This window comes from Orussus abietinus, unplaced genomic scaffold (genome assembly GCF_000612105.2).
Source record: "Orussus abietinus isolate OABI.00-Male unplaced genomic scaffold, Oabi_2.0 scaffold450, whole genome shotgun sequence".
Classification (NCBI taxonomy): domain Eukaryota; kingdom Metazoa; phylum Arthropoda; class Insecta; order Hymenoptera; family Orussidae; genus Orussus; species Orussus abietinus.
In genome coordinates this window covers 27737-50170 of record NW_019394590.1, presented here as the reverse complement: position 1 = coordinate 50170, position 22434 = coordinate 27737, and the positions used below count along the sequence as shown (strand labels likewise).

Sequence of the window (22434 nt, the reverse complement as noted above, 5' to 3'; positions counted from 1 at the left end):
AGCCTCCATATTCACATTGTCAAGTTCGAGACGATTCGGCACACCCAGTTCGGAGAAAAGTTTCATAAACGATACCTCTTTGGCACCACTTTCACATCACCTTAAAATTCAGATTTGCTGGGTCTGTATCTGAGATAAACTCCGGATTTCGAGTACGACAGAGACGTAGTCATTGTCAGTGAGTGAAAACAAAAGGGCTAAAAGTGACCGAAACAATCCAACGAGTGGACGTTTCGGAATCTCTCATCCGCGGTACATCTGTTAACGTGAAAAGCGCGGTTTACGGTGACTTCAAAAATTCTCCAGGAGCTTCCAAAGACGCGAGGTGGGAGGCACGGCTACGGGAGTGTGGGCTGAAAACAATGGAAGGGTGCGCACGGGATGGTGGGGCGTCCAGTCGCGTTCGAGCCGTCGTACCATGAGGAGCGCACGCAGTCGGTAAGGCAGCGACTTCGCGCTGCGCGTAACGCCGTTACTTGCCGACACTCGATGCCCCCTCGGACCGGTTTGTGACGTTCGAAGTGACGCGCGAGTCGGCCGCGTAGTTCTGCGCATCGTCGGAGATTGCCGAAGCGTCGCGAAGTGGCGAGCTTTCGGCGCGTCACGTGGCCCCCCGAAAATCGGTCCAACGGGACCGAGGCTCCAGCGGAATCGACCAATGGCGTCGCGGCTCCAGGGGAAACATCTAAGCCCGTGACAGACGCCGTCGGGAGAGGGCTCGCGCACGTTCCACCGGCTTCGGCGGCGGAATAAAAATGTGACGGCTTCGAGGCACTCATCATGAAGGATTCCATCAACGCCACTCACGCTGACGTCTACATCTATGAAGCACCCAGCACTTCGGAAAGGTGCGCACTTATTTTAAATTTTGTTTCAATGGCTGCTAATGAAAAGCCTTAAAGTAATGCCGCTACCCAGGGAAATAGAATCGCAATTTTTAACAAAAAGAAGATTAACATGTACCCCATTGTCGTAATATTGATATCGGGTAATGATACTCAAGTGGTTGAAAAATTTGTATAATTTTTAACGTTCATTTAACCCTCACCTTGTTTTCTTTTGACGTCATGCCGATCACCGGTCGGTCAAACTGCCCGCGACTTTTGTCGTAACTCCGACTAGAATCGTTGGAAATGAATGGCTTATACAAATCTTTACATATTATATGAAAATGCAGAAGGGTGAATGTAAAGAGAATTGAAGAATTATCATGAAATACGCTGTTTATTCAGAACAATGCCAGAAGGAGAAATGCTTGTAAAATCAGTAAAAGTTACAAAATTCCTGACATTCCTGAACTACGGTGTAACCCTTAGGGTTAAATAATGGAATGATTGAATTTTCGACCGCGAGATTGATACTGATTTTTTTTACATATTTCAGGGAATTATTAGTAAATATTAGAGAAGTAGTATCCGGTTCGTTGGAGGGTCCGGCGTTAAAGTCTCCTCGTAAAAGAGGGTAGCTTTTCATTCTTCGGTCTCCCATAAGCTGCTCAAATTTATCGGCGTCGGACGCCGGAGTCTCGAATATTTTTTTTCTTTTTTTTTTTCTCTCCAAAGAGGCGAATCCTTTGTCTCGACCCGCGGCGACCCTAACCTATAAACCGAACTTCCACGGAGCATTATCGAGCGATCGATGCAACCGAGCCCATCCCTGAACCTCCAACACGCCCTGCGGCATTCCTTCGCCTTGCACGTGGCTCTTTGTATGTCACGTGACCCTATGCATGTCACGTGACCCTTTGCATGTCACGTGACTCGCAAAAACCCTCCCGGTAATTTAATACGCGTTCCCAAAGTGAACGGGAAAAGGCCATGCCAAAACTTACACCTATTCTTCGACAGCCAACGTTAACGAGTATCCCCAGGAAACCCGATCCCCAAATCGGCTTTTGCCGGTCAAGGGAGTAAACACGATCAGCGTTGCAACGATATGCTCCAACTCTTTATGGCACAAAATATAAATTCAATTTTGTATCGTTAATCGTCCCTTTATCATGAATTTCTAACAACGTTCAGAAATGTTGCATTTAGATCTTTTCGCGACTATTTTAATGACGTCACTTATTCGATTTAAAGCGTTGCAACGATATGCTCCAACTCTTTATGGCACAAAATATAAATTTAATTTTGTATCGTTAATCGTCCCTTTATCATGAATTTCTAACAACGTTCAGAAATGTTGCATTTGGATCTTTTCGCGACTATTTTAATGACGTCACTTGTTTTATTGAAAGAAACAAATATGTATCGGTAATTACATTCAATGTCTACACCATTCGATCCCCCTTTTAACCCGACGTTTGATAACGATCCGGTTAAAACGGTCGTCTCGATCTTTTTCGCTGAGTCACGTGATTCGTAAAGCAAATGTGCCGATGCATTAATCTGCATTCTTAAACCTGCCGAGAAAAAAAACCACGTCAAGCTTACGTTTCTTTTGTTATCGACATTGGTATGCATGCCTGAAATATTTCTTTTTTTTTTCTCTCTTTTATCGCAAATTCTTGATACGACGTTTTATAACGGTGTTTTATAAATGAGTGCAGCTTTTCCTGTCCAGTCGTGTGATTCGTAAAGAACGGTTCATTTAATATACTTTTCTGATGTGCATAAAAGAGCCACGCCATGTTTATACCATTTTAACAGCCAACGTTAGCGTCTATTTGAAGAAATATGTGCTCTAATTCGGCTCTTGATGCTACAGTAAAAAAAATTGCAGCCATTTTGTTTCTGGTCTGGACTAAGGTAAAAAAGTTTCTTTTAAAATATCCAAATTCTGAAAGTGTCGGGATAATTCCTAGGTGCTTACGAGCCATGTGTCAAAGTTTCGGACAGTTCTGTCCAATACCCTTAAAAAAGAAGGGTTGTACTCCAATCGACTGATTTGAGGGGAGGGTTTACTTCACCTTAACACTAACCGTACCGAGGCCGGTCAAATGACCGGTTTCAAACTGTCATTTAAAATTGTACATTGGTTATTATTTTTCTTTTGTTCATCTAACTTTACGTAAATTTTCTTTTTAATAGTAATGGAAAAAAAAAACGTTTTTCTTTAATTATTACCTTAAAGTTACTTTGTTTAATATTTCCTTACTGAAGTCAATATTTCTCCATTAAGTCAGGAAAAATAAAGTCCTTATGTAAAAGCCGGTCATTTGACCGGTTGCGGTACAAATAGGTATATACTAAATCTCGGTACGTTTAGGGTTAATGTCTATTCATCGTAGGCGTGGACCTTGACTCGGTCGCTCGGCATTATTGCCTTGCAAATTAAATATGCAGTAAATATAGTTCTTCCTGTTTTCCTTATCGTCCTTTTTCTTTCCTGTTTCTTGTCTCGCAAAACGTAAGCGAGGAGTTTGGCCGCAGGTTAGCGCAAATGCGGTCTAAGATGACGGGGGCTCGATGACACGCCGTAGCTGAGAGATTGCCTTTGCAATTTGTAAGGCAATACTCCGCGCGAGGAGGGCGGCATCGTGTTTGATTTTTTCATCTCGGACAACCGGTTCCATATAGGCCGCGTTTACATGCCCATACCTCAAAAAGAGGCTGGGCTTCGTCTCCCCGACTTTTTCGAGAAGTTTTTCCCCTCGCCTGCCTGTGACGTCACTGGTTCCCCCCGAAAAAGACTCCTCCACTGATCTGTATACCATAAGGTCATTCCTCGTATCTCACTTTTAGCGTTAAAAGACCTATTTTAGAGCACTGTTTAAAGCGACCCTACTCGTGTCTCGCGTTTAATCCACTTTTATAGAAAATTCTTAAAAGAAACCGTAAAAGACGTATTTTAGCAGCAATACCTTCCTTAATCTTTCTTTTGAGCACTTTTCGGATAAAAGTGGGTAGGGGGACTTTTAAACCGGTTTTACCTGTAAAATCATACATCAAACTTTGACAGCTTTTAGTTGTCAAAATCGTACATGAAAAATGGAATGCATTAACGACATTTTATCGCAAAAGAAAAGCTCGCGAAGTTAATACAGGGCATGAAATAAATACATCGCCATCTACATATGGGCAGCGATACTAAATAAGTAACGGGTGCGCATGCGCAAAAGTTTTGAATTGTCAATCTGTCGATCGTGGCAATGACAAATGTTGAACCGTCAGTTCTCGAAGGTGAACATTTAAGGTATACAGCACAGTATTCTCTTTTTCTCGTAGGTATATTAGTAAAAATGACAATTATTTTTTTTTTTTCCAGTAAATTAATTACATCCCTCTTATACTATTTGCAGTTGGATGACGCGTTGTTTTGACGCATGCGCAGATACTACAGTTTTAATTTATGTAAGATCATTTACGGAATGGTTATTATCGATTAGCTAATGACAAATTATTAGGAAAATGAGGTTGCTGGCAGGATAAAAAAATGTTTCGGAAGACTTACAGAATCCCTTGACCGTGTAAACGGGGTTTGATATGCGTTCGTTCCTTCGCGGGTCTGCGAGCGGATTTTTAAACCGTAGATCGGGTCGTAATAGCGAAATTATGCACCTAGCATGTATGTATAAAATGGAACGCTTAATGGGTACCAATTGGTGCGCAACAATGGCGGGTGATAATAGAGCACGGTCTGCACGAACATTGCCCATAATTTTGCTGGCCTAAATAAATGTCCAATAAAAGTTCGGCGTGATCTATATACAATTAAGTTCGTACTTGAAGCAAAGATTGCTTTCCTGGAACACCTGAACATAAGGAAGTACGATGAAGCGAGCTAGGAATGAAAAACCTAACAGACCGACATCGTTTTTAAATTCCTGGCGTGGATATAATTTAATATGATTAAAGGGGATGTGAAAGCGGCATTCATTCGTTTATGAAACTTTTCTCCGAACTCGGTGTATGGAATTGTTTCAAGGTTTACAACGTGAATGTAGAGGCTATAAGGAAGGTCCTAACCCCCATGAAATTTCATTTTTTTTTTATGAAGAATGTAGAAAGTGTCTATAAAGAAATGTTTAAAAAATTGAAATTTCACGAGTTTCAGGACCTTCCTTATTCCCTCTATATTTACATTGTAAAGTTTGAATCGAATTGGTACGCTCAATTCGGTCAAAGGTTTCATAAAGGAGACCTCTTTGCCGTCACTTTGACGTCGCCTTAAAGAGGATTCTTCGCAATTCTGCCTTCTAATAACCCTTTATTGTCCGTAATTCTCTTTCAATATTCATCGGCTAAGAATTCGATGGTACGTGCTCCTTTGTCTTGTGATATGACCGGTCGTCTTCTGGGCGACCCCTACAATGAAGTTTTGTTTCCGGCCTTGCAAATTATGGTCACTCACGACTCCATCTTCTAATTGAAGTCCCTGTTCACTGCCCTCTGTGTTTATGCCATTGCAAGGACTTAGACGAGCATGCGAATACCCTGAGTTTCTTTTGATTGCGTCTTGGAACACTTTTGACCTCTTACGAAATGGGGTATGTTCTCAAAGACAAAGAAACTTCCATAAACGTCTTTTCAATGAGCGTAGACAAAACGGTATTATTTTTAAATGAAAACCGCCCAAAGAAAATATATACACTCATTCATTCAACGTGTGTAAACATTTCACCACTTGAATTGTCTTAATTATTTTTGAGGTAATACAATGAATTTTTTTTTATGCAGAGCAATGTTATCTTTAAATACGTAAACATTGATGTAATTACTTGATATATTTTTATTATTTTTTATTCAGGAAAAGAAATTTTGCTGTAAAGATTCGGGATTTCAAGAGGGATGTGACGTGAGCATAACGATTTCGTTTAATACACTGAGAAAAAGAATTCAATGAATCAATTAAATGTTTCTTTGAGCAGTACCAATGAGATGTTTCGTTAAATCAATGAATAATTATTTGACCCAAATAAATTGTTATCATTCCGAAGAAATTGTGCTTGCAATTCATTCGAATTTATTTGAGTCAAATAATTATTCATTGAATTAACGAATTATATTTTTTGGTACTATTCAAAGAAATATTTCATTGGTTCAATGACACTTTTTTCTTTCTCAGCGTACCATGCGTTTTAGCCGAAAAATGTAGTAATAGAGGTTAGTCTGGAGGAATAAACTTTTAATGTGACGGTATTGTTGTGAGACATTGTCTTGACAAGGCGATTTTTTGCGTGTACGGTCTCTTCGTTAGAAATCGTCTAGGAAAACACTTAGGAAATGACCGTTCATCCGTGATCCTCGGTCGAAGGGGGTCACTTACCTCGACCGCGGAACCAAGATGGCGGCCGACTAACAGCTGTTGCAGAGGCGGTCCTCCATCTCGCGCTTTTATCCCGTTCTAACTCGACCGGGGAGCCGACTATTCGTCCGAGGTGCACAGACACCTGCAATTATCAGGGGAATAAAACCACGGGAATGCTGCACCCGCTCTTCCGCGACTGACTTCTGGTATTGACGGGCGACGCAAAACCTAACCCCAACGGTAAGCCGAGTCGGGCCCTGCGGCTCCGTTAAATAACCTGCACATCTATCATTTACGATGAATTTGACTCGGCCATTTCGAGATATCTACATTCTCGGCCAATTAGTAGCCATTAAGGCGTTACGTTATTTTCCTTTTTTCGTGCAATTTATGTAACGACATCGAGGGCAGAAGGAGCATTATCACCGTAATCTAAACACGCACCGAGGCCTGGATATTGAAATCTGTGTTGATACTTAAAGACGTGGAAGCGTAAATACAGATGTACCAACACGCTCGCTTAATGTCGGATCACCTCTGGGGAGATAAACGAAGCGTTTTTGCAGAATCGTCACACTGACGTCGTTAATGGCTTCGTTGACGAGCACGCCAAATTTATGCTGCTTAAGGGGCTTTCGAGCCAACATCTTGTCACGTACGTTTGCCGACGAAATTAGCTTCTCATTGTTCTAAGAAGCAGTAAAATTACCATAACTGAAATATCAAGAATTTCATCTTACAGTACTGGAAAAAAAACAGTACCCAGTTAGCGTCACATAATACAAAGATATATTATTTCAGAATATAAAAGTATTAAAAATGAAAAGTCCCAACTTCCGAAAATAACAATTTTGCAAATGAGGGACCAACATGTATTATTTAAAATAACGTAAAAAGAAGAAGTAATTCTACCTTGGTCCAGACAAGTTTTGTAGTTACTTAATATTCATTATATTAATTGTAGTAACATATTGCACGACTTTGATTTTAGGCGGTGCTGGTTTTTTTTTTTTTTTGGTGACTCTGACTCATATCGTTTCTTTACTTCACGTTTTGGTTTTTCAGTCTTAACAGTATTTTTAAACGGATACGTTTTATTGCAATTGCTTTTCCTCATGCAATAACATTAGTAATTCTTTTAACATTGCACTGGTTACGCAATATCGTGGTCTTTTATGTCCCCCCCTTTATGTTCTTCGGGTCTCGTTCTTTTAAGTTATGCAGCAGCATAATTGGTGATTACTTTTCATTGCTCGCTGAGTAACGGGGACCTTGATCTCATTCCCGCCCCCCTCCTTCTTTTACTACGTACTACTAGTTAGGATTCGCATTATTTACTCCAAATCGGTGTTACACATTGTTGTTATTACAACAATATTATTTCCAGTTTGCTCGGTAACCCGATCCTCGATCTCACTCCACGCTGTTAAAAATATTCATAAAATGCATACACATTTATTACAAAAGATCGTAGTGAAATTAATAATTTGATGTCTTAACAGTGAATCAGTACATATTTATTAGAAGATTCTTAATAAGCTTACCATATTTTAACATCACGTTGTAATTCTGTGAAATTGTGTTGAAAAATTATGAAGTTGATATTCGAAAGTCATTTAGTACGTATTGTTTCCAATTTTATTTAGGTAAATTTTTAATTCTACGATCGTTTACCGTAAATTAATTTGTTGCACTTATGTGCGCACTATAAATTTATTACAATCATGTACTAAATTTATGACACAAGTGAGAAATTTTATTTGAAAACGCGTTGGGAAAAATGAGTATGCCCTGTCTGAATGAAACTTGCAACAAAAATGTTATGAAATTATATCTTTTTTAACGGTACAGCCTCGCGCGTGTCGTCTCTCGGTAATGTCGGTACACAATGTATAGTATCTGCCCAGTATCTGAGTTGTATCAGACTCTCCATGGATTATGGCACACTCGTTCACGAGTCCGATGGAATTGGAACGTGGCTACGTAACGCGGCAAGTCGGCCGAGGAAAGGAACGAGAGTTTTCAGTCAGTGCCGCCTGTTTACGCGAGCACATGTCTCGTCGACATTTTGTGCGCTCTATCTCGCGGATTTTTCACCATCTCGAAGGTCGGGTCGACGATAAGTGATCGACATCCAGATTTCCCCACTAAGGGGAAAGATACTGTACCGGGAAACAGCCGTAAAACGACTCTGGGGCGTCGTTGCGGTGAGATGGAGCGAAATGGCGCGCCGCCATCTTGATTTTCCTTCACCTCGATCGTGACGCCCAATGGCCTCGGTTTTGAGAAGATTTCTCGAACGTGAACGAAGGACTCGGCGTAAATCCTGTATTATGCGTCGCCAATAATGGCGATGCCTCTTCTCGGTCCAAATTTGGCCGACGGTGAAACCTGTTAGTTATTCTAGCCAGTTTCAAAGATCTTCGAAAGTAGCCGAGCGAAGCGAGGCGACGCCATGTTGGTTTTCCGAGTCCAAACCTGACCCAACCCGTGGATGTGATTGGAAAATGCCGTTTTATCGGCGATTTCTTTTAAAACGGCTGCCTAATTTCGAGGTGAAGGGTTCAAGCTGATTTTCATCCTTGGGAATTCACAGAATTGGAAACAATTTCTGGGATACACGTTTAGAAAATGAAGGAGGGACTCGGACTTTGTGCGGGAGGAAGTTAGACGCTTTTCGAGTGCGGTCGTCGTTTTGGGGAAAAGAAATCATTATCCAAGGTGTTCTTCTAAGGCGGATTAATGACCGTGCAGTAGCGAGGAAGAACACGTTGATTTCTGAAAGGATTTGATCTGCTCCTTTAACCAGCTCTACGTTTGATCGCCTCCATTGTCCTTGAAGAAGGTAGAGAAAGTTCACGGAAGGTCATCGGTGTTCATCGAGGCACGTTTAGTGTACCGTATGGAATGCTTTATGGAATTGAACACGTGATTTGCATTATGATGTGCGCATCTGGCCTAAAATTTTAGCGCGTGTAATACATCTTAGTGGGCAAAACACCAGGAAGTATATCATAAGATGTGCATGCAGCTCACCACAGATTATATACCTGCTACATTGTATATGAGTACAAGTATGATACTACATCCGATGGCCTGACGAGCTGATGGTACATGATGATGTATGATACTACATCTTGCCGAGCATGACATCAGAATATACCATAAATTATGTATAGCACAGGGTACTGTAGAGTATGTATACGTGATAGCATATATTCCAACGAGGGGATCTAAATCTAAGATACTTCGCAGGGCATATATTGTACACAATGCAGGGTACAAAAGTATTTACCGCAGAGGGTACCTTAAACTATACACCTGATTTTACACTTTAGTGATCAAAGTGCTACAGAACGTACTGTACGGTGTGCTGTATATTGAACCCAAAGGTGGTACACCGTAGCAAGTACCAATGGAGTATAGAGATGCATACACTGTGCCATAGAATACCCATACACGTGGGCTCGCATTTTAGTGCGCAAAGCACGTCATACTGACAACCGTAACAAGGAACTCGCCACTCGAGCCTTCCTGGGAATAAAACCAGTCCGTCTCTTTCTTTATGTTCGAAGACTCCGGCACTGGAGACAATACGACCTTTGTCGTGGCCGACAATAAGTGCACTGTTAGCCAAAACGAATGCATCCTTTTTTTCCGCCCGCCATGCCGAGGGGGCCGAAAAAATTCCAAATGCGTTTCAGGCACCTGAAGGTGCTCACGATCGAAGAGGACATACGTGGAATTCTTATCGAAGTATCTCACGGAGAGGAGATTTTAAAATCAATGCCATTACACCGATAACTGGCATTTTATCAGCGCGTTGAGTTGCCTGTAAGACACCCTCTAAGGTGTGGAGGCAACAGGTCACGCTTTGAATTTTTATCAAATTATTAGACTGAATGGACACGGGATAAAGACGACACAAGTTAATAACTGGCATTATCTCAGAATCTTATTACTTGTTGCTTGGTCTCATGTAATTCCACTTCAACGTATATATGGGATTTTTTTTAAGACATTCGGAGAATCTAGGAATAAGCGCAAAGGCTGGTTCCTGTTCGATAAGTTCCGAATGGCTGGGGAATTATTAAAAAAAGTATATACCTACATATGTGAACAGTTTGATAGTTTAAAAAGGTGAAGACTGGCGGGAGCGGTTTAAGACTTAAAACCGATCCTCGTTGAAGGAGTCTATTTTTTATCAATCTTCTCGGCAAGAGAGGTCTGACGAAAATTCGGATTCTGAATCTTCTAAACCGAGGGAGGTTTTCAGGGATTTCGAAAGTCCCATAGGGACTTGTTTTGAAATAAATAAGTCCAGAGGGTTCTGAGAGAACTTAAGTGGAGCCAGGAGGTTGCCGAGGTGCGAGTTTGCCGAGCTTCGAAGTCGAGAGAATGTTCTCCAGGTCACGTTCTGGCCATGGCCGCCATAACTTTGGCCAGCCAAAAAAGGAGTCTGGCGGTAAAAGACATCACATTCGAACATGGGTGTTCCTCAACAAGAAAAAGAGAAGACGCGAGGAGGGGTGAGTGAAATTCTCAGGGAGGTGAGCATGCGAATCGAGGGACTCGCCTCTTCGACTTTACATTTCTTTTTTATTGTGAAATAACATTCGACGAGACTAGTCATTCATTAAACAGCCCATTTAGAATATTTTCACCCTGATTATGAGAATAATTTGTACAGTAACCTCGATTTTTGGATTAGAAAATAAATGTACCAGATGACTCGGCCTTTGAGGTGATACGAAAGGGTCATTCTGTATATACAAAACGTCAAAATATAACTTTTCGCCAAACTGGGTGCGTCGAATCATTTGAAACTTCAGCACGTGATTATGGAGGCTCTAAGGAAGAACGCGCCGCTCGTGAAATTTGAGTTTTCGACAAAAAATGTGCATTTATCTTGGATAAGAAGCGAGGAAAAATTTCTCTTTTCGAAAAATGAAATTTCGCGGGCAATGCGTTCTCCCTTGGAGCCTCCATAATCACGTGTTAAAGTTTTAAATAACTCGGTGCACCCAGTTTGGAGAATAGTTTTATAAATATTTGGACTTTTCGGTACGTATATATCACACTTTTATATCACCTTGAGTATTTAATGTAAAAAACTTCGAATGACGCGCCACTACCCAACCCTGAGGGTAGATTTAAGCGAAACCTTCAGATGTGGCAACACTGCATGCGCGACCCTACCGGCGACAATCCGAATTAAAAAGTTTGGATTCCAGTCGTATCTACTCCTGCCGCCGTTATTCAAGTCCAGAGAAGATTGCATACACGAGCGCATTTCAGCGCCCCAATTGCGATTCAACCTTCATACCCGTAATCATTCATTTGTTGGCTGTCAACGCAGTGTCAATGCGCGACGGTAACGACAGTCCGATGCAATGTTCCGCGCACTTTCGACGTCCGACCGTTGCGGAGAGTATTCGCTTTTTTTCCTCGAGAAACATTGAAATTTCGGTGCCGGGGAGAGATTTACGTGACATGGGCTTGAGAAGATTACTGGCACATCGCGGCGAGTACAAGTAAGTTTACTCTCGAGTTATCCGCGGAATATTCATTTATAGGTTATGACGATCTCGGAAAAGAAAATCGCATCTGAGCGGGTATTGGAGGTTAGGACAAGGGCACGATAAACGTTCCGCTCGAAACGATATTGAACAAAAAAAAAAGGATTTTTTAGGGGGTTGGAAGAAATTCTCTTAAATACAAGTTTCGTATCTTTCGGACTTCTATTAATCTTTTGGGATGTCAATTTTAAGATTATTTTCAGCATGATTATTTTGAGATGAAAATCGCATTTGAGAGGGTATTGGAGGTTAGGACGAGAACACGATAAACGTTTCACTCGAAACGGTACTGAACGAAAAAAATATTAAAAAATGAATTTTTTGGGGGGCTGGAAGAAATTCTCGAAAATAACACAAGTTTCGTATCTTTCGGTTTTTTATTAATCTTTTGGGACGTCAATTTTAAGATTATTTTCAGCATGATTACAGTATGTACATTTGGATGCAATGACGTTTAAATTAATCAGTTCACAGTATTCTTTTATTTTCCGTAACTGCAATTTTCGGGTGAAGAGATAAACGTTATATCGTCATCGTTACCTTAATTATACATGACATTGTATTGGAAGAGATACATTAACAAGTTAGGGTAAGGGCAATTTTCCACGAAGACCCCATTGAAGGGATATTCGTCAATGGCCTCAGGAGAATGACTGCGTCCGTTGGCAACCATCTTCGATCTTCAGGACTAACCGGTCGTAGTAAAGTAAAATGTAAATTAGGAGATTCCGAAGAACAGGATCGCGAGAATTTGTCCGGGAATATTTTAGGTCTTTGCACTCTCTTCGTAGGAAATTTATTCCCTTTTTGCGCCGTCTACATTTCCTGCCTTTCCATGTACCGACAACAGGAATTGTGACAAAAACCAGATAATTAAAAACATTCACGTTGATATATTATTTATGAACTCGAAAAGTCAAATAATTAAGGTGACATGAAAGGGTCATTCTACATACATAAAACGTCAAAATATTTATCAAAAGTTTTCGCCAAACTGGGTGCACCGAATCATTTGAAACTTCAACACGTGATTATGTAGGTAATAAGGAAAAACGTGGTGCTCATAAAATTTAATTTAAAAAGAATTAANATATATTAATATCGTTATGTTGTGATCGATTGACGTTAAAAGTGAGATCTCAGTCAAATTATTTACTGAAAAAAAATGTATATACTTTAATTTTGCATTATTTCAAACATGCCACCACAAAGATTTTATCTTTATTTATGCTGAATTTCCTCAGCAGATAAGACGGGAAAATCTTGTTCCCTCAGAACATTAGATAGTGTCGGATCGAGCATTCACGAATCCTGAGCTGCATAGTAATGGAAAGCAAGTGACCGTATACGTGCCGGGATAATATAATGGTCCGTCCAAGAAGATATGTTAATAAGATAGAGGTGGGCCATAACTGATGGACGTACTGACCCCTGGATTTATCTCTTCATCCCGCTAGCATAAAAAAAAGGAAACTGACTTCCCTGTTCTTTAAGTTAAGGACGAGCCTCGACTTCTCGCTTCCTGTGGATCGCAAATTTTCAACCAAGTTATTCGATTATTTTCCATTCGTCAGAGCTTATCTCGCAAAACGATTTTTTTCACATTTGTTTAAAGCTGATGGAAATAAGTTCTTTGAAGTTAATCTAGGAAATCAATCAGAAACTCTGAGGCATACGTCAGAATGCATATGTGTGAACCGAGGGATCATTTGATAAGAACAATTTGTTTTTATAAGCATTTAAAACTTTATAGAACGACTCAAATGTACACAATTAGCATTATCTTGAAGTAAAACTCCTTACACCACGGCCAGAAATGTGAGTGTAACGAAAAATGAAACACTTATTTCACTGTTTCTACGGTTAATTACTAATTATATATTCATCTTTGTATGTTAGTATCAAGATAGTTTACCGAGAGGTCTTCGTCAGTGTTAGTGCGTTATTCTCACGGTTACTTGTTGGCACTTTAAGTGAAATAGAAGTAAAAAGAGCAACTCCACTTCCAACACCCATGGCGGTCGCTTAGCCATTTTCTTTTAGATATTAATTAGAGACAAAAAAATATTGCCCAACGGAGTTAAATATCCTCCGTTAACAAATGATCCAAACAATCGCGTTAAATCCCATGTCAATGTTGCAGAGATGATTTTAACCATTGTCTCCGAAAAACCCTGAAAAGCCAAACTTGTTGATAAACTCGTCTTTAAAATCGACCTCCATTGGCTAGTTCGACTTTAAAAAAGTGGAATACTGTTTTTCTACGGGTTTGCAGGTCCATCCCAAAATCCCCGTAGGATCCGTATACATTTACGGGACAAGTACATCGACTTGGGAATTTATTTACTTGCCCGATAAACCGGTCCCTCCTACTTCGATCCGAGAGGGGTCCCAGGTTTCCGAATTTTTGCCCCGCTCGAGGCTTTTTATTATCCTATTTTTACCGGTTTCTTCTCTCCTCGACACTCTTCCTCCCGCTTCTACGGATACCCGCCAATCATCTCTCATTATTTTCATCGGTATTCCCTCTAACTGGTCCTTTCCTCGGTCAATTCCTCCTCATTTGCATTCCCAGTCGGCGCACACCGAGGGCCCCCAATGCAAGGCAAAATGCTCAACATTTTTAACTGCGTTAAAATTTAAATTACATACTACTTAAACGATAACAGATACTTATGAACGCACTTTTATTATGCACTGGAAGAAAATGGCTAAAATTGATTAAATATGAATAATGATAAGGGAAAGTACTTAAGGTGATATGAAAGGGTCATTCTATATGTATCAAAATGTCAGAGTATATATAAAAAACCTTTTCTTCAAAGTGGGTGCACTTAATAATTTGAGACTTTAGCACGTGATTATGGAGGCCCTGTGTTTTTTTTTTTATATCAGACCGGAACCAAGGATACATATTTTTTTTCTCGTAGAAGAATATAAATATTTCGGTTACATGCGCTTCTTTATCACATTTGGATGAACAGAGAATATTTTCGTATCAGATACTATATTTGGTTAATTTTGTAATCAACTCCCGTTACTAGGAACCTCTTTAATCGTAACCAATAACTATGTAACCATCACTAAGATTATATTAAATGTAACCTAAAATTACGAACTATAGGCACAATGTTATCCTAACATCAGAACTTTTTTCTAAGTATAGTAACATACCCACTTGACGAAGAACTTTGTCAAAGTTCTGTAATCGTGAACACAGACCTTTAAGAAAACCGCAGGGTACAGAGACCTGCTTTGCCAACAGTCGTCAAACCCACCTCGCAATTGACGGTCGATTAATCTCGAAGTGCCGCCATCTTGGACTCGCGATCTTCCTTTCGATAAGAGACGTTCCTCTCTTCCTCTCTCTTTTCCTTGCTCTCTTTCTCCCTCTTCTTTTTCTAATTCTTTCCTTCTTGACTAGTCCTGTCTCTCTTCTTCTTACATAGGCGCGAGCGCTCCTTCCTTCTTCGTCGCGCTCGAACCTCGCAGCCAATCAGAAGCCGACTTTCCGTAAGCGTGAGCGTTCCTCGTCGCTCATTGGCCGAGATCGTCTCGGTCCTCCCCCCACCACTTGCCAGCTCGGAATAAGAACGTCGTATAGTACTCCCGCCAGCTTCGAAATTCATCTCCACGTGAAAATTGTCAGGCCGGGATCGACAGTTTAACTACAACCGCGAACGTCGACTTGTCGGGGCTGTCGGCAAGCAAGAAACTCGAATTAATAAGAAACGATGAAATGAAGTTTCATTCATTTTCGCCAAATTTGAAATTTATCTCCATGTAAAAACTGCCAAGCCGTAATCAACAGTTTAACTAATATCGCCTCGTCAAGGTTATTGGCGCCCAAGAAATTCCACTAAAGAAAAGAAACGATGAAATGAAGTTTCATTTATTTTCGCCAAATATGAAATCCATCTCCATGTAAAAACTGCCAAGCCGTAATCAACAGTTTAACTAAGATCGCCTCGTCAAGGTTATTGGCGTCCAAGAAATTCAACTAAAGAGAAGAAACGATGAAATGAAGTTTCATTTGTTTTCGCCAAATTTTATGTTCATTTCAACGTGAAAAACTGCCAAGCCGGAATCGATAGTTTAATCTATGATCGCCTTATCGAGGCTGTCGGCGCCGAAGAAATTCGACTAAAAAAAAAAAAGAGATAAAATGAAGTTTCATCAATACTCCCGCCAGATTGAAAGTTCATCTCTACGTGAAAATTGTCAAGCCAGCACCGACAGTTGAACTACGAACGTCGTCTTATCAAGGTTGACATCCATAAGACTCGTCAGCAAGAAAGGAAACGTTGAAACGAAGTTGCTTTAAAAAAAAATTCACTGACGTCGTAGATATGCCGCGTTTTTTATGACACTTGCCAGCGTGCATAATAATCGCGAGGAAAGTGAGATAACGATTGACAGCATCGAGATATTATCCACGTCCATTGTTGGGAATTCATTTTAACGATGCTGATAGAAATATATATTTGTAAATGCTCGGCAAGATGGCGTTCGGGGCATGGATTTTGTAAATAGAGATCCTTTGACGTGAAATTTAAGAGTGACTTTTGACACACGGTTAAACGATTACAACTGAGTGACGTTGAATTAAGTCAAATTGAACGGCATAACAGTGAATGGGACGTTATATTTGAATCCACCCGAGTTCAAATACGATGTGCCGGGCATGACTTCTGGGTATGTCGTGTACTTTCACTGAAACACACGGATGGGATTCTTACGTTGGTATTTGCGGGCCGTTTGGTCGTACACAATTCACCATAGGGGGTGAAATGTGCAGCTGCCGGATTCCAGGAGCCGAAGGACATAAATTCGCTTCTATTCCATTGCGTCAGTCCTTGGAGTGAGAAAGGTCCAGGAAGGCTGTGAGAAAAGTTCCTCTCTAAAAAGGACGAAATCCCTTGAAATAAGGGTACTTCCTCTAAAAGTGATTCCTAAAGGTAAAGCCACTTCGGTGAGTTTCCTTTTTTTTTTTTTTTTTCTCAAAGTGGACTTCCCAGGATTAAGAAATATTTTTCCCCGTGATGACGGTGGGAGAAAAGCGAGGGTCTTCCGAATTTGTGATTTCTAACCGATTGGCGTAAGGATAAAAAGAAAAAAACAAACATTGAAGAAAAGGATTGTTCATACAAAATGTATAAAAGAAACGGCGAGATTTTGTATCCGGGACATCGGGTCATTTTTTCATGAAATGGTTAATGATACGTCCTGGAGAGATACGAAGGCAGCTATAATTCAAGGAACTACGTTTGAAGTTAACCCATGGTGGTAAATTTCATGGTACACCTGGAAAAAATTGTTAACGCATTTGATAATAAAAACAAAAAAAAAACTTGAGAAGCTGGAGGGCGTGGCGCGACCTCGAGGAGCCGTTTAACAGGGTGTAATAAAATTAAAATATAACGATTTGTTGTGAAATTTATAAAAATTAAGATTAGGTAAGGCTCGATGCGAGCCTGGTGAAGTGAACTGTAACTGTTAAAAGGCACGGTCGACTGGCAAAAAACAATTGTATAAAATCGGTCGACGAAGAAGCCGCGAAGCCGGGACGAATCGGAACATCCTCCTAGGGTCGATCCGATCGAATCGATCTGGTCATCGAACGTCTCGTCGCTTCTTCGGTTCAGCGAATGGACGTCAATTAGCCTCGATTAACTCGATTCAAGTTGGAGCTCTGCAAGCGATTAGTCTCCCTACGATCGGTGTCATACGCGGCATACCGAGCCCATCAGAAGAGACTTTATGGTCGCAAAATCCAAGTTACACATTGCGCAGTTAAATAAAAGAGATCATCAAAAAGAAGATTCATCCGTAAAGGTGCTCCCCCAAATTCCAGGATCTTTGGAAAAATATCGCCAGATCCAGAAATCGATTTTCGCCGTAGTGAATCGACCTCGTTGTGGAATACTAGCAGATGAATGAGACCGTACGATATTCTACGTTTAAAGGACGTACATTTATATTAAATTGTCATACGCGGCATACCGAGCCCATCAGAAGAGACTTTATGGTCGCAAAATCCAAGTTACACATTGCGCAGTTAAATAAAAGAGATCATTAAAAAGAAGATTCATCCGTAAAGGTGCTCTCCCAAATTCCAGGATCTCTGGAAAAATATCGCCAGATCCAGAAATCGATTTTCGCCGTAGTGAATTGACCTCGTGGAATACTAGCAGATGAACGAGACCAAGCCGAATGATCCAACGACGTCCTTACGTTTAAAGGACAGACACTCATATTAAATATAAACAATTGAAATCGATCTATAAGGATTTTATCATTTTCATTCAATCATTTGAAGTACTTGGAAGAGACAATTGGCCAGGCTGTGGCTATGTGTGGGGCTCGCAATATGATATAAGGAGCCAAAGGGGAAAAAAAAAAAGGCGAACGCGACCGAAGAGGCAAGCTCAACGATAATATCTGAGTATTGTCTCGGTATCGCTCCCAAGTGGCGAGTTTCGAGCTTAGAGTGACCTCGAACTTGGCGTCGAGCTGTGGGGCCGAAGGAGTGGCTCTCTCCATTCCCCTCGAAAATGTCGTACACGCTCGCCGAGTTGGTGGAGTGCCGTCTGAAGCCCGAGGAGAAGTCCAGAATGTACCCCTGCTTGAAGGCGAGGTGGTACGTTCACCTTCGGCAGATTTCCATGAACGATAATGCTCGGCGAAGAACGCCTCCTCGCCGGGCTTAAAGACTCCAAGTCGTAAACCGCGCGCTTGCTTTACTTCGTGCCCACTTTCTGGGCTGGGCTCGAACTGGGGAAGAGGCCTCCGAGACGATCGAAACCACTCGAGGAGGTTTGCAAAAGGAATTCCCGCCAGACTACGAAAAACACGGGATTTCCTTCCACAGGCAGCATCCTTGGGGAAATTCGAGGCGAAAATGTATTTGAAAGAATTTTGAGGGAGCAACGGTGTCCGAGATATTCGACTCCGAAGTCGACCAATCGCGTGCGAGGCCTCCGACCCACGTGACCGGGCAATTGGCCGTGATTGGTCGACTTCAGCGGGGAATATCTCGAGAACTATCGGTCCCTCGAGGTTCTGGAAAAAAACTTTTCTGGTCGTCTTATCCCGGGGAGTGCATTGGCAAAGGAAAATCTGCGGAATGTACCCTGGCGGACGTGAAATCCTTCCCATCGTACCCTGGCAGTAGAATAGCCGTAAGAATGGCATTCTCGCCCGCCAATCTCTTGCATTCCATATACAATTACTACAATTGCCTCCATTTTGTCTTCTGTTCCTAAATCTCGTAGAATGATCCGATTTACCCAGAGATTACGGAGTTAGTTAGTACACATCTCTGGTATTATTCTTGATACGTGTGAGTGATACGAAAATCCCAAGGAACTAATTACTTGTCTCGGAGAGTACGAACGCTTCTAATTGACTAAATAGAATTTTCAAGACCGTACTTTCTTAGGCGTTATGAAAAATACGTTCGTGCAATAACCTTCCAGATATCGAAAGCCAAAACTACTCCTTATCTTCTCGAGTTTCTGCAAGTGGACCTTCATATCGCAGACGGTAATGACACTCTCGGGGTGGCGAAGTTAAGTGGAACACCCTGTGCAATCCCGTGTCAAATACTTCACGCGACCCGTGTAATTGGGCTGGAAGGCAAAACGCAATTACCCGAGTTGTGCATACGATCCAGCCACACGAGGAGTAGTCTCTTCGACTCGAAGACGTTCAAGGAATTCGGGTTCAGGCTTTCGAGAAAGGCCCTCTTCTCTTCTCTTATCTTTTATTCTCCTCTCTTCTCCTTTCCTCTTCTTTCTTCTCTTCTCTTCTCTTTGGACGCGCCGGCAAAGTTGATATCGCGAGATCGCCGCTACACGAGGCTTCTCGTATCGCGTTTCCGAGTCTTTCGTCGCGAGACGCGCCTCCACCCTTGACTTCGTCTTCGTCTTACACTTTCAGCGATACTCCTCATAGCCAAAATATGTCCTCTCTCGAGTCCGCTATGTCAATGGATTAATTTCTTGGATTACACCGCGGGGAACGTAATACTCGTCCGGCGATTACGTCTTACATATCGAATGTCTTGCTCGCGTATCGCCGACCGCGAATTTTCGAGCTTTCTCCGACTTGCCGTTTCTTTCCTTATGAATTATGAAACGCGAATCCGCGTTCCGAGATGAATTAAAAAATAGAAATTAAAAATTAAATAATAGAAATTAAAATCAAAAAATAGAAATTAATAAGATTTTTCTTAGAAAAGTACCCTTGCTTGTCCGATGATTACCAATCATCTGGACTAAAATACAGAAAAGAATATAAATTAATATAGCAATGTTCATGTTCCAGTGTCATGATGTCGGGAGATTCGCCACCGCCTCTGCACGCTTCGACATCTTTCTCAGCCTTGGATGGTCCAGACGACTCCAGGGGTAAAATAACGCCGCCATTGGATACGAGTCTCGACAAGCCGTCAACGGACACGGAGATGGACGTGTCCAAGGAGGAAGTCCCGATAATTCAAACTACCGTGCCTGCGCCCGAGCCTCGACCTAAAATCGAGAAGAACGGATTCGACAGGGACATGATCGACGGCAAGAAGCCGGTCCACGACGTCGACGACGACTCCTGTCTGATAAAGTGTGTCTACTTCACCCAGCAATGCTGCGAGTGCAGGATACTCTGAGATAGCACGTCGTCTGCTAGAACTGACATTCCGAGTGCGCAAGCGTGGGTCTGGTCGCGTTCCGCGAGTCACGTGACGCCGTCCGCCATCTTGTCCGTTTACGAACTTAAATGTCGACACGCTTCAGAGACACTGCGCACGTAAATATAAATATATATATATGTCCATATGTACCGCATACATGATCATTAAGAATATTATTAATAAAATAATATTGCACGGTAGCTGTGATCCACGTGGGTTTGTTCGGCGACGTGCCCGCGATGACTCTCTTTTTAACCGCTTTAACGGTCGGAGTGGAAGTATAGGTTAGAGCTGTGACAGCGATGAATTCAGATGTCTGAAAAGGTGTGAAAAGTTAGGGGCATTTATGAGAGGTTATCTCACGAGAAAGTAATAAGTGATAGCGATATTATTCCGTTTGCTTAATGCATGAGAACTAAGGGGACGAGTGCATGTTTTTCTACTAGGATGGCAGGAGAAGGGTTATAGACAACATCGCTTAAGGTATACATAGTCATGCGAGGTAAATTCGAATTAGAGTTTTTACGAAATCATAGGGTACGTCTGAATTCATTGACTCAGGTTATGTTTAAGGAGTATGTCATAGGGAGGTTTAGTAGACACATTAGTGTACAGTCAAGACTTTGCCCCGAAACGTAGAGCGAGGCACGTAACCTTGTGACTTGGAATCGACATTTGCATTTGATTTTCCTTTAAGAAGATAGTTAAGTCACTTAGACTGACTCCGAGGTGATATTGAATAGTGCGTGCAGTAGAACTACGTTTACTAATTTTGTCAAGAAGTTTATTGTATAGTTTGGAATGAAAATTATTCGTAACGATGACTTTGAGTGCTTCGCTCTGTGTATGCGGTATGCATAGGTACAATGAATAATGGCCTGTAGGTCATAGTTATTTTTACAGATCGTTCAATTACTCATTCTCTACCTGCTTCTAAGTATCCGTTTTGCTGAAAGTTGATTTCTCTTTTTTTTTTTTTTTTTAAGGAGTATTAATACTTTTGTTGTTTATCACATTTCCTGAATCTCAATTGATACGTTTAGTATTAATGCATCTTACTAATATAGGAGCGAAAACAAATAGTAATGCATGTTGGAACGATTGAAATATTAAGTCCGAATTGTGCAGCGACGTGAAACGAAAGAGATGTATTTTAGCAATAATGCGTAACTAACATTACTACGTTCTTGTAATTCCTGCCAGCAGTAGATGGAAGTAATATATATTCTAAAATAGGATCGCAACGTAAGGCCTTACATTTTATTTTATACAGGCCATGTAAAGTGACCGTGCCTTAAGAGAAATGACAATCGCGATTTATCAATGTAGCCACGACTTGACGTCGAATTTGAGTGACAAATTTATTCCTGGCAGTGCTCAACGATAACTACATCCATGTGTACATATGTAAGAGACGTTTTTAGAAAAAGGACACAAAAACCGATGCTACGTTACACGTATTTACATAAGTAACAGATTTATTACAAAGGAAAGTATGCGTGTATATAATCAAAATTCCATTTAGCGGTTCGGACTTAAACGTTATAAGTGAGTGGAAGTTGTGAAATTGATCGTCAAAGGACTATTTAATTGAAGTGCAATTTATTTTACAACATTGCCTGCCCGTTTGTCAAGTAATATCACGCATTTAATACACACTCCTTGGGACACGGCAACAGTTATACACATTGCCTCATTATGAATTACGATAACATTACAAATGCATTGATCTGCTGCAAGTAACGAAGACTAATATCGCCAAAATATTAACTATCACCCGTCGAACTGGGAGCCGTGTCACAAGCGAAAAGAATTACAAATCAATCGTTATTTACAAATAAAACGAATAAAAATATATATATATGTATATGTATATCCTACAGATTACTCCAATAGTTGACGTAGCACTATCGGCGTTCCTTTAAGTTGTTTACATTAATTATTATTAATATTCCTTTACGCCTCGCAGTATTA

At 41.1% G+C, this 22434-nt stretch overlaps 1 protein-coding gene across 4 annotated transcripts; it reads left to right on the top strand.

Moving 5' to 3' along the window:
• The first annotated feature begins 389 nt into the window (after positions 1–389).
• On the top strand, positions 390–22313 carry LOC105703260. 4 transcript variants are annotated; one of them, XM_012431517.2, is made up of 2 exons: positions 390–848; positions 20100–22313. In XM_012431517.2, exons 1-2 carry the CDS (start codon positions 781–783, stop codon positions 20434–20436), a joined length of 405 nt encoding a protein of 134 aa, XP_012286940.1. In that variant the 5' UTR covers positions 390–780; the 3' UTR covers positions 20437–22313. The 4 variants fall into 4 exon arrangements, with proteins under 4 accessions (XP_012286940.1, XP_012286938.1, XP_012286937.1 ...); XM_012431515.2 differs by lacking the exon at positions 390–848 and adding an exon at positions 8225–10721; XM_012431514.2 differs by lacking the exon at positions 390–848 and adding an exon at positions 11239–11726.
• The last annotated feature ends 121 nt before the right edge of the window (positions 22314–22434 follow it).